The 12,671-nt window shown below is 51.6% G+C and overlaps 1 protein-coding gene across 1 annotated transcript; it reads left to right on the top strand.

Annotated features, from left to right (window-relative positions):
* The first annotated feature begins 271 nt into the window (after positions 1 to 271).
* LOC149869697 (ly6/PLAUR domain-containing protein 2-like) lies at positions 272 to 8,363 on the top strand. The gene is made up of 3 exons (XM_090037380.1): positions 272 to 526; positions 6,232 to 6,351; positions 7,560 to 8,363. The coding sequence occupies exons 1-3, from the start codon at positions 475 to 477 to the stop codon at positions 7,802 to 7,804; spliced, it is 417 nt and encodes a 138-aa protein (XP_089893506.1). The 5' UTR covers positions 272 to 474; the 3' UTR covers positions 7,805 to 8,363.
* Positions 8,364 to 12,671: the final 4,308 nt, after the last annotated feature.

The raw sequence follows: 12,671 nt of genomic DNA, 5'->3' as shown, positions 1-12,671 counted from the left end.
GGGCAAAAGCAGGGAAGGGAAACCCCACGCGACTTAACTTCCTGCTGCCCGCGGCCACAACAGCTCTCCTCTTTGTAGGAGGCCGCTCAGGTGTCACTAAATCGCCAAAGCAAAGCAGCAATGCCCACAAAGTTCAGAGGCATTCAGACACACCCAGGATTACGCGAGCTTTGCTTTGTGTGCAGGGGGGTCCGAGGGTGACACCTTGTCGAAAAGAATAGGCTCTCCTATTAAAAGCTGCATTTTCATCTCCAAAAGCCATGAAAAGAAAGGTCACGTAAAACAGGAGGTGGGGCCGGGTACTTAGAACATGTTATGCTTTTATCACTTAAACAGACTTGTTTTTCCGGTAGAATTAGGTCTCTGGGGTGGAAGAATACTTGTGGAGACCAGCAATTGGCACATCCCCTGGAGGCGTGACAATTAAAGCCACCGCTGAGGGTCTCTGGGCGCGGAGTGGCCGACCTGCGCAAGATGAAGATGCTCCTGGCTGCTCTGCTGCTGGCCGTCGTCTACGTGGAGCTTGGTAAGACTTTGATCTCTGCATCCAGCCCTTGCAAGGTGTGGAGGGCGAAGGGGGCAGTGCACAGAGCATCACTTAAATTGCAGCCAGGGGGATTTGGGTTGGATATTTAGGTGGGTAATTAATGCAGCAGGCTGCCCAGAGAAGCCATGGATTCGCCATCCTTGGACAAGCTGGAGAGCAGGTTAGAGGCTTGGCAGGACTGGCTTGGACTGGGATGATCCTGCCTGGGTTGGACTTTTGTCAGATATGTGCTTATTTCTGTGGGAGCAGGTAGCAAACCTCACACTCCCATTGGCTTTAACTGGAGAAGGGCCAGCTTTTTGGACATAAGGGAGGTGGGGAGGGAAGTTGCAGGTGCTGATCTGAAATGAGAGAAAAGTGCTCTGTCTCGCCAGCCAGATGTTTGGCCGCACGATGCAGTTTTGGGGCTGGGACCCCTAGCTCAGAGCCCATCCTTTACCTGATGGGAACAGAAGCAAGGGGATGATATCTGCATCGTGCTAAGTCTCTCCCCCCCCATATTTGCTTTACTGTCTAATTTTGTTAATCCTATCCGTTTGGCCTCCCACTTGTGCTCTGAACCCTTACTGCTTCTTCATCTGCTGTTTTGGGGATCGTATCTCCGCCTCTCTTCATACCCAGATGTCTCTCTCCCCCTGAATGCATGGCATTTCAGCAGCCTGCCTCCCATTTTTAATTTTAGAGCATGGAAGTTATTGCAAGCTTTGACAGCTGGGGTGAGGCAGGCCATCCCGGGGCTTCCCCTGCCGATCTAAGTGACAGCTATTTTGGGGGATACTCTGGGCCTGATCCCATTTGGCTCTCATTCAGGTCAAACTCCCTCCTTTGAAAGTTGCCTCCCCTATATTGCCATTTCTCCTCAGCTCAAGGCAAAACCCAGACCATCCCAGTGCAGAAAGCCTAGGTTTCCTCATTCCCATAACAGCAAGAAACATTTTTTTCTGACGTGAGCTGTCATACAGGAGCCGGGAGCTCATTAGATGCGATACCCCCGAGCTGCATCTCCCTCAGGCGCTGGCTGCAGCGTATGTCCCGGAGCTGCTTTCCAGTGCTGAGAAAACCAGATGTTTGCAGAGGGATGAGTGAGACAGCCCCGAGCTATCGGGTCACAAGCGTGTTATGGCCCAGACCCCGGCTGTTGAGAGCGAGGTGAAGCCTTGTGCGGGAATTGCTTCCTGGCAGGTGACTTCTGTGCAGCTGTGGGGGACACGCAACGATGGCCAGATGTTGCCATCTCTTGTCCTCTTGACAGGCGATCCCCACGACCCTCCAACCCCCGTCCTTACCCGCCACTCAGTCCCTTGCCTTGCACATTTAGGAGGCCAGGCTTCTCCTAAAATTTAGGAATTTGGCAGACTCGGGGGTTTGCTCTTCTGCTCTCTTCCCTATGAAGGGCATGGAGCTTCTCCAGGTTGTCCTCCAACGGGGACCTTGTCCTCTCTGGGGTCCTACTAGCTCTTTTCTACTCGTGCTATTGAAACCCTGGTTTTCCACCCAGTCCATCTGTCACTTCACCGTGTCCAGCTCGCCAGTGTGAGCACGCGTGTGCATCCCAATCTGCATCGCCCCCACACCACCATTTCTATTCCTCCTCCCCGTGTCTGGCTCTGTATTTTCAGTTGCCCCCCCTCCGGGCATCCCATCTTCACCCGCTTTGATTGTGAGACCCCATCTGCTTGCACTTTCCAAGCCCCTTTGTGCATCTCCCTTGCTCATGGAGCTGCTGAGGGAGGCGGCCTGTATTTTGCACATGCAAACAGGCACACCGAGAGCTCAACCAGGATTAGGGTTGGATCTAAAACACCGAGGCTGCCGGGATGCAGGTGGCTAGGCCATGTGGATGGGAAGTTGGATAGGGAGACTCAGGGGGGATGTTTCACCTTGGGCCTGGACTGTTACCTTTCCTTCCACTTCCTGGGAGGCTGCTCCTATGTACAGTCACAAGCTGAATCTTATTTCATACCTGAATTCGTCAAACTTTTACTTCCAGTCAGTTGATCTCACTACTTCAGAAGAAATGCCCCAAGCTTTTAGCTCACTTCTCCATGGGTAAACACCTGGGTAGTTATGTTAATAGCCATTATTGAGCTTAGTCAGCCCTATTTTGATCAAGTTTGCAAATCCTAATAAGATGATTAAAAACAACTGGCCCACACCCTAATTCTCCCAGGCACTAAAATCTCTTAACCCATCCCCTTAGAGAAGAAGCAGCTCAGGGAGACAGAAATCAAGGAAGCTGACAGAGCAGCTACCCTGAGGTTAGGCTCAGAGCTTTGGCAGTCACACGACCCAGCATTTTTGCAAAAAAAAAAGGAAAGAAAAAAGCAAGGCAGAGCAACTATCCACCCGTTAAAAGAACAGAGGAAGAACAAGAGAGCACCTGGGTCTGCTTTTATCAGGGAGCTGATTGGGTTTTGTAATTAAAGTTGGAGACTTATAAGTGGGACTTCTTCACACCTGAAAGACTGTTTCTTGGGGGACACCAAAGGTCCTTCGAGGTTGATATGTCAGTCTCATACAGGGGTAGAAAGCAGATGCTCGGGGGTGGTACACTGGGTACGGCCAGGTTTTTCCCACTCCCTGCTCCTCTTCTATTGCAGTTCAAGAAGTTTAACTTCTGCATGCAGCATTAAAATCTCTTTTAGGTGCTTAGAAAGTACAGCAGGGTGCAGGATTTGCTAGGGCATAACTAACCAGAGCTTCTCCCAAACAGAAAAGTGGCACCTTGGAGATTAACCAGTTCAGGGATGCATGAGCTGTCATGGGCAATAACCTACTTTGCCATGGATTTTTCTCCCAAATGGGAAGACTTATGATTTAACATTGATGTTGCATTTTAAAGGTTTGTTTCTTTTTAATTGACTCATTCATTTATTTTATTTTATTTTACATGAATGAAATATCCCAGCGCAGCTCTCCCTCTCTATAATAGTAACTTATACAGCTATGCTATTGCTGGCAAATGCTGACAAGATGTTCAGCAAAGGGAAAAAGAACAACCTAAAACCAGCCCTTGTTGTGCACAAGTGCAAAGGGCTGATTCTCACTGATAACTAAAGTCTCCTTCCATCTCTGCTGATACAAAAAGGTGTAAAATGACCTTGGTAGGAAATAGCATCAGGCCTTTGGAGCCAGTTACCCACTTAAATGATTCCTGCATTGGTGAGCTCCGTGTAGCTAATCTAAGCATCTAAAAGAGATTTTAATGCTGCATGCATGTGATGTTTGGGTGTACAAGATGGGCTTAAGGAACTCAAGACTGGCTGCTAGCAAAGGTTTCCCTAATACGGGGGCCTGGCCCAACGGTCTGACCAGTCCTGTTAGCTGCGTGCTGGAAAATGGAGAAAAAAAAGATGCTATAAATTGCAGATCCAAAGGAGAGGATTTAATCTAGCATGTCTCAGGTGGTAAGAGGTGGCTGAATCATCGAGAGGACTTGTGCTCGAGTCATTGCAATGCACGACTCTTGCCACCCTCGTGCTTACTAGGAGCCTCAGCCCTGGGCCAGTTGTCCTGCCTTCTGCTACCAGGCACAGGAAGAGTTGGATTTGGAAATAGCAGCCTGGGTGAAGGTGGGGAGGGAAGCTCTCTCCATCCAGCTTTGTCAAAGGAGCCCTGATTCTCCCTGAGACTGGAGGCTGTTAAGAAGTGAATTACACCAGAATTCATTAGTGACTTTGGATCAACCAAAGTTTCACTTTTTGGGGACAGCTTTACCTATTGACTTCCCCGTTTAATCCTTTGGTTGGTGCTGAGTGCTCAGGTCACAACTATTAAAAACCCCATAGAGAAGTCAAGCGCATCCCTCTACCACGAAACATCCAGCTGTTTACAGATGTGGGCTGCAGTGTTAAGGACATCAGGAGGCGCGACTTCACGGTCAGGGCGGCTAGGATCTGGGACCAGCTTCCAAGAGAAGTGGTGCTGGCCCCTACCCTGGGGGGCTTTAAGAGGAGACTGGATGAACACCTTGCTGGGGTTGTTTGACCCCAGTACTCTTTCCTGCCACGGCAGGGGGACGGACTTGATGATCTGCTCAGGTCCCTTCCGACCCTAGAAACTATGAAACTATGGACAAAGACTCACGGACATAGCGTGGTTTCTGGTCTGGTCCTTTGCAGGGACTCTCCAATCTGTGTGACTCTCCAGAGGGTGTGGAGGGCTAGGACTCCATGATCACTCTATCAGGGTCCCCCCCTGTGATGTGGGGGTCTCTACTGTCCCCTCAGCAGGCCTCTGAACCCAGGCCAAAGAGGCCTGTGATGGGTGTTGCCACCTCACCTGCTCTGCTCTGTTCACATAATAAAATATTACATAGATTGGAGCCTTGGTTCTAGTTCTGGCTCTGCCGGCTTTACTCACCTTGGGTGACTCAGTGAATCTGTCTGTAAAATGGGCATAAACATATTTCACCTGCAATTGTATCTTAATTTGCCCTCTACACTGGGCACTCAGTGCTTCTTTCTTTTTTTTAGAACCTAGTGACTAATTAATGGATCATACAAATCAAAGGAGCCCCACATTAGCATGGCGATTGGGCTCCTGAGACTGGAGAGACTGGGTGCACATACATGTACAAGTCTGCTGGCCCGGGGCTGCTCCTCCCTGGCTGTGGAGGGGCTGGCTGGCGCATGAGGGTACTTCAGTGTGGGGCTAGCTGGCAGGCATCCCCCACGCCGAAGCACTCGTGTGCCCCAGCCAGTGTCTACACGTGTGCTGCTGTGCAGTAAGTTAGTTTACTCCAGGCTAATAGGGGCACATGTGTAGATGCGTGATGTTTACTGGGGTGTAGGTTGTAGCCATGTTGGTCTAAGGACATAGGCAGACAAGAGTCCTTGGGTAAATCTGATGCCTTTTATTAGACCCACTACAATAGCTGGAAAAATTCATCTTAGCAACCTTTCGGGCACAAGCGCCCTTCGTCAGGCAGACATTTACTGCACTGCTAGTTGGTCTACTGTGCATCAGGACCTCTTGGGTTTGGGCGCTGAGCAGTTTGTTAGCTGTGAGGCCATGTCAAGATGTTAAACGTCCCCTCTGACATAGCGTGATTTACATGTTGCAAGTGGACCACACTAAGGGCACTTTCAAATGTGAACATCTGCACGTTCAAACTCATGCTCTAAGGCAAAGGCTAACTTGGGGCTATGCCACCTAGCTCATGTTATGGTAACTTCAGTCCACTCCATAGAAATAAAATGAGCAATTTGCAGTCCTCCAGCATCCCAGGATGCATTGTTTCCAGCAGCCCCCCCCCCGGCCAAACAGGGACTGAGCCCAGGTGCCTTGACTCCTAGCTACACCCATGATTGCCAGCCTGTAGTGGCAAGTCAGAGCCATGCAGGCAAGACGTGGTATTAATGAACCCTGAACGTGTGATTGCTCACTTTACCATTGCTTCTTTTGCACAGATTTAGTACAACCTAAGTGTAGCATGTAATTTTGCCTATGCAATTGGGCAGGAATGGTGTGTTGTGGGAGGGAGTTTACAAGCAGTGCCTATATGGTGGGAGAAGGCATTGATGGAGGCTAGGCATGGAGGGGCTGCCATGTGCTACTGCATCACATCCTCTAAAGAAATATCTATAAGCAGCAGAGGTTTCTCTGAGGGGGGTGCGTGGAGGGGCAGACACCGCACCTGTGGCGTCATGTCCGGACAACACCCCCTGTGTTTCTCTCTACAGCTCAGTCCCTGTCATGCTACACATGCCATGAGCCAATCACCACATCCGCGTGCACAGTGATCAGGAACTGCTCTGACAATGAAACCATGTGCAAGACGACGCTGTACTCCAGGGAGGACGGTATGGACGTGCTTCCCAGCAGGCGGGCCCTCTGCTCACGTCTAGGGGAGGGAGGAAAGGAAAGTCCGTCAGGTCCACCATGTCCAGGGCAGAATGGTTGGGTGACAAGGCACTGCTGGGACTGGGCATTGTAAATCTGGGGTGATGGATCTACTGGCTTGACCCACGTAGGGTGACTCACTGAACCTGTCTGTAAAATGGGCACAAACATACTTCACTTGCCATTGTAACCTAATTTGGCACTCCCAGGGAAAAATCATTATTGGGGCTGGCAGATTTGCCCAACAGAGCATGGGTCAGGCAGGGACCTGTCACCGGTGACCAGACAGTGTCGTAACAGCAAGCCCTTCAGAAGTCCAGCCAGCAGTCCCCTGCTGTTTCAGGCTGAACGATAAGCGGTGCTTGGTTTGGACATTTCCCCAAAGCCTGTTGCAAAGCCCCGGGAGGTGCAATATTCCCAAGTGCCCTATGCCGGCCTGTCTTCCTGCCCACAGCTGGAGTTGGGTGTCTTGTTAGGGACTGATGGGCCCAGAGTTGAGTTGAGTGATATTGCAAATCCTGCCCCAACCTCTAGCTCTTGGTCACAGGGGCTCCATCCATACTGTATTATACAGCACTCAAGCCCCCTCCCCACCCCCGCCTCTCCTCATATGCTGAGCAAATAGCCTGCAGTTGCTTTTTGGTGCACACCTGGGGCTATTCTAGGATGCTCGGGGCATGCGTGGAGCAGGAGGGAGAGACTTGTTGCCACCACGGTGTCCCCATGCATTGTTCAGTGCAGCCTAGACGTGTCCACAGCAAATTTTCCTTTGACTTACCTGAATTAGCATCCCTTCTTGGGATGTGGCCTTCCCCCCGCACCTGTCAGCAGATGCTCTTCATTGAGCAAGGAGGTGCTTCCTTCAAGGAGAGCAGAAACAGCATGGTTAGACAGTCCTAGCTACGATGGGGTCAGCGGTGGGATGTGGGATCAGCCGGCAGGGCATTTGCAGAGCTAGAAAGGGGCATACTGGACCTCATGCTCTGATGCAGCCAGAGAGAGCCCTCCCATTTGCTACCCTACATCAGTATACCTGGGACATCCTTTGCCAGCAGGGAGTATGGTCCCGTTGCTAAGCGGTCCTGCAATCTGAAGCTTTCCAGTGCTCTCTGGAAGCCCCCGCAGACCCTCATAACCCCTCTTCTCTCTCTTGCTTTGCCTGCTACAGTTTACCCCTACCTGGGTGACTCGACCGTCACAAAGATGTGCGCCCCGCGGTGCGTCCCGTCCGACGTGGATGGCATCGGCATTACGCGCCCCGTCACCTGCTGCAACACCGACCTGTGCAACAGCGACGGGGCGGCCAGCCTGCAGGCCAGCCCCGTGGTGGTGGGGCTGACCACCACTGCCCTGTGCATGCTGCTCAGGACTGGACTGAGCTGGAGCCCGGTGGGGGAAGGGCTGTGGCCCTGACGAGCTGCACGTGGCTTAGGTGGATTCATAAGAGGAGGTATTTACTCACTTCTGGGTAGACACTCCTGGCCCTTCTGGAAGACACAAACTCCTGCGCCCGTTGCCGCCGACATGCGGGACCTCCCTCAGTGCAAATCTGTGCGTCGCCAGCTGCCAGCTCCTTGCACATCTGTCCTGGGATTTCTCAGCTGGCCTTTCCTTCCTATTCCTTCCCCGTGATTTACTCCCTAAATATTTAAGTGCGTGACCATCATGACCCCCATTTCTAGCCCCTTCCCTGACGTACAGCGTTGCTGAAGCAAGCTCTCTTCCTGCAGCGCAAGCCCTTTGCATCCTAACTCTTACGCCACCTCTTTACACCAACTCCATTTCAGTTCAGGAGGACCTCTATCTTCCTCCGAAGCAGGAGGCAGGATCCTGGACTCGACCTGCCAATGATCTGATCCCCGGCTGCTAAAATCTTCTCTCCTCTTGTGCCCCCGTTCCCAGAGGAGTGCTATAGTATCTCCATGCATGGATTACCCAAGTACCAATGCTCATTAAAATTCAGTTGTTTTCTGATTAATCTACTAGCAGATCTTGTTGTTGTTGTTGTTAAACGTGTGCGTCGTCTAGCAGCACTTCCATGCTTCTTTGCCAGATCAGGGCCGGGCTGCTAGATGACAAGACGGCTGTACCACCTAGCACCATGAGAGACGTGCCAGTGGCTGGAGATGCAGGGGACATGGGCAGATTAGGAACAGAGCATTTGGCAAGGAGCTAAGACCCTTGCCCCGCATTTACTTGCAGCAAGGCTCAATGGTTAGTGCTAGAAAGCTGTTGCTTTCCAGTCACTGCATTCGCCATTGTTTCCAATGGGAAGAGAGGCCCAGAACACCAAACAAACGCTTCCTAATTTATTTACTGATTTATAAAGACCATAACCAATTAGCAAGAGCCAGTCTAGGTTACTGATTCTGGGTTTGCTGCAGTGATGCAGCCACCAGACTACAGCAAACTCAGCAGATACAATCCTAGGCCCTATTAATACTCCACAAGTCTTCAGCAAATAGCTCCCTAGAATTCAGGTAACTCCCACTTGATTATTTTAAAGCATAAATACAAAATGCCAAGATACCAGATGCACAAATCATCATTATTGGGATCCGTCTGGCAGCCATAAAAGCTGCAATAAAAACGCGGAAAACGCACCAATCAACCCGGAAAAAAAAATCCCTGGTTAGACATGTTTTTGAAGAGCAGTTTTCAAAACCAAAGGTTGGACAGAGTTTAACAAAGTCTCCCTGAGCATCAGTGGGATTTCTAATCACAGGGCAGCACGTAAAAGGCCTGCACCTTTCTTACAGACGCGTGAATTAAAACAGAGATTTGATTCTGCCTAACAGAAAATAACTTATAAACCTCGTGTTAGCTGATAACATGCACATACGGATTCACCCCTTGTGTAATTATATTCAAGTTTCTCCTCTCCAAAAAAAGGGAACTGACTGCTTCAGATGTTTTCCCCCCTCTTAGAAAAGTGCAATCAAACAGCCCTACAGTGCCTGCAGCTCTTTCCTCCAAAAAGGACTGAATAAAGCCCCAAATGGAGAAGGAAAAGTCCAGTGGTGCTGCTACATTTATTTGGACCGTGTCCTGGCATTGCCTTTCCCTTCTGCAAGAGCTGACACCCCGGCCGGCTCCCCTGAGCTGTCAGTATTGACCTGGGTCCTCTGAACGGTGCAGAGAAGCTGTGCCCCTGCCCTCTCTTGCCCAGGCAGAGCAGGTGTCATCCCTCTGCCAGGGGCAGGTGCAGTCAGCCCTGCTCCCTGGAAAAGCAACGGTGCCCGCGGCGGTGGAGAGCCTCACGCTAGCCTCCCCCATGATCTCGGTGACACCCCCAAATTCCCACCCCTCCAGCTCCAGCCAGCACAGGGTGAGACCCCTGCCTTCGTTTGCATGTGCACAGACCCCCTAGCCCACCAGCTTCCTAGTGCACCAGGGAGGGTGCATGTTCCCAAAGCCCAAGCCTACCCATGGGGACTTGTTTCAGCATTTTGCTTTATTTCTGGGCTTCAGTTTGGATGCTCCTGTCTTTGTTTTATAATCCTCCAGGACCCTGCCTGTCTGTCTCAAGGAAACCCGTCCTGCTTCCTACATCCTTCCTCTTCCTCACCAAAGCTACGTCTATCCTTTTGCTTCCTCTGAACAGAGCTAGTACTCTGAGACCTAATATAGTGCCTTGGCAGCACTTTAATTCCCACCACCCCCGTCAGGCTGACGTGACACATATGCGGTGCCAATCTCCTGAGCTTGCATCTCTGCAGGGATGAATTTTCCCCAGTACAAAATGGACAGCAGTGGGGGAGGCTTCCCGTTCCCTCCCAGCAATATGCCTCTTCCCTCTTGTCTCTGAAGGTGGAGTGAATAAACCATGCCTACAAGCCTTTCTGCCATGTGTTGCTCCTGTACCGCATGAGCTCAAGGACGCACAACATGCAAAGGCTCCATTTCTAGCATAACTTTCATGCCAGCTTGTTCCTCCCAGGGCACGATGGCCACCAATAAACAGGGCAGGGAGGAGAAGCTGGGGAGCGGGAGTGCATTTCCTGTGAGTGCTGGCTGTGGAGACAAAGAAGAGCATGTAGTGGGCCAGTAGGGGGCGCTCCTGTGTTGAGCCGCCCACCTCCCTGCGCCCGCCCACCTTCCCGGCTCCAAGTGCCTCCCTCGGGGTGCCTTTATGTCCGGCCGACCCCCTTCCCAGAGCACACTCGCTAGCCTGGGGTAATGTAGCTGCCACCACCCTGAGAAGGGACTGTCTCGGCCCTGTGTCCTCGGGGAAACACAGGCCTAAAGTCCTACGGGTACTCGACCCAGTACAGGCACTTGGGGCACTTCCCCAAGTTGGGGGCCAAAAAGGAAAGTCTCTCTCAGTCTGCAGACCTAAGGGGCCTCTTAGGCATAATTTAGACCCACCCCTCAATAAGTCTCCCACACCGGTCACAAAGGAGAACTGTATTGATTACAGGGGTAGGGTGAAAATAGGGTACAAGATTGAGAATATCACAGAGATCTCATAGAGCAAAGCAGTCTGGCTGAGGTAGCTTTTTGATCACACATCTGAGTTACTGCCAGCGAGATATCTACCCAGATCTCGAGTAGCTCACTCACAAGCATCATCCTGAGGCTGTTGGCAATCCCCTCTGGAGGCACGCCGCTCCTCGCTCGTGAGTTATGGGGGAGAGAGCCAGTTTCAGATGGTAAAACTCCTCTCTCAGTCTGAGTCCCCCGTATGGCTGCTTCCCCTTCCTCCTGGGCAGTCTTAACTCATATAGCCCCTGTGACCTCATTCACCTGGTCCAATGGAGGCCAGCTCGGGTTGGCTGTCAGCCAACCAATTTGAAATACATCACTAGTTTCCAGGCAGACTCCAGCCCACCAGGTAGATGCCCCTCACCCAGGTAGGTGATACCAGTCCCGTAGGCAGACAGAGCAGGTTCCCCCTCCCTCAGGACTGCAGCCAGCTCAGGTGACCTAAAGAGAGAGGGTAAGGGTGTGTCTCCTCTGCTGGGCCTGTCCTCATCACATTGTCACAGCACAGAGATTTTGGGGCAAAACAAAGGTGGCTTCCTGCCACAGAGCAGAGATAATGGGGGGAAGGCAGGAGCTGCAGCAGTGACAAGCAGCAACGGGCAGGGAATTGTATCGCAAAATGGTTTGCAAACAAAAGCTCCAGTGTAAATGGCAGCTCTCTGCATGTGTGCGTGTGTGTGCACTGGCACGCTGAGCTTTCACGTTTTGGACAAGAGTCCTCAAAACACTTGCTACAGCGGTAAAACCTGTTACCCTCATCCACAACTCCCCCCTCTGCCTGAACCCCTATCCCAAGCTGCCTCCTTCAAATAGCAGATGCTCAAAGGTGCAATTCTGTACAGCTCCATCCTCTGGATGATAATATTGCTGCTTAGTCACTTTGAGACCTGGTTTTATCTCACATTGTTTTACTGACCTCCATCATGGCAGTATCAGCAGCTCCCCGGTGAAGCCAGACACCGTGGCAGAGTGCACACTTTCGTACATCTCTGTGAGTGTGTGCTACCTACCAGGGGTGGGGAGGCAATCTGGAGCATGTGTGCCTTTGTGTGTGGCACACGGCAGATCAGGGAGGGGACAGGCAGTATACCAGCAGGCAGCAGAAAGCAGAGCAGCAAAGCACATGGGGACAAACGACACAGAGCAGGAAGCAGAGCAGCAGATCGCACAGAGCAAGGGGATCAGAGTGGCACTTGGAGACGGTGCAGGGCTAATTTGTGGTGCGCCTGCCAAAAACGGTTGTCCCCCACTGAAGTCGAGTATTCAGCAATGAGGGGGTGGGGGGGCACTGCTTCTGCCCCTCAGGCTTTATCACCTCCTGTTTAGACCTCCCCACACTGCAGGTCCCGGGGAGATTCATGACTTGGGAAGAGTGAGGAATAGCAGCAGCGCTTGTTCCAGTCCTGAGGAGCTTGGCGGCCGCTCATAGATGTCAGACGTCATACATGTCAGGTGTGACAGATGCCAGACTCCTTTTCTTTTCACAGAGTCATAGGAAATGAGGGTGTGAAGGGACCTCAAGAGGTCACATCTAGTCCAACCCCCCACTCAAAGCAGGGCCATTATGTAATGGGGGAATTAGAAAGGACCTCGTGGATATTTCCAGGGATCAATGCAGCAGGCAGGGACTCAGTCGAAATGCCAGGGTGCCAGCAGTTAAGTGACAATTCAGGCAGCAGGGTTGCATGAAAGTACTGGTGGTGGAGGAGGCTGATGGACTAATGCCGTGGTTTGCAGCCTGTGGCTGGCTGAAAGGGCAGGGCACGGATGGTAGAGTTAGGTCTGACCAGATACT

This window comes from Crocodylus siamensis, chromosome 3 (genome assembly GCF_052110815.1).
Source record: "Crocodylus siamensis isolate JL-2025a chromosome 3, ASM5211081v1, whole genome shotgun sequence".
NCBI classification, from domain to species: Eukaryota; Metazoa; Chordata; order Crocodylia; family Crocodylidae; genus Crocodylus; species Crocodylus siamensis.
The sequence above is the reverse complement of the archived record's forward strand: the minus strand, read 5'-3'. Positions and strand labels throughout refer to the sequence as shown.

Bases quoted from the DNA above. Each gene is read 5' to 3' on its own strand.
- LOC149869697 (XM_090037380.1), top strand. From the start codon at position 475: ATGAAGATGCTCCTGGCTGCTCTGCTGCTGGCCGTCGTCTACGTGGAG. The intron at 527-6,231 runs GTAAGACTTTGA...TTCTCTCTACAG, and splicing joins CGTCGTCTACGTGGAGCTTG to CTCAGTCCCTGTCATGCTAC. The intron at 6,352-7,559 runs GTATGGACGTGC...TGCCTGCTACAG, and splicing joins GCTGTACTCCAGGGAGGACG to TTTACCCCTACCTGGGTGAC.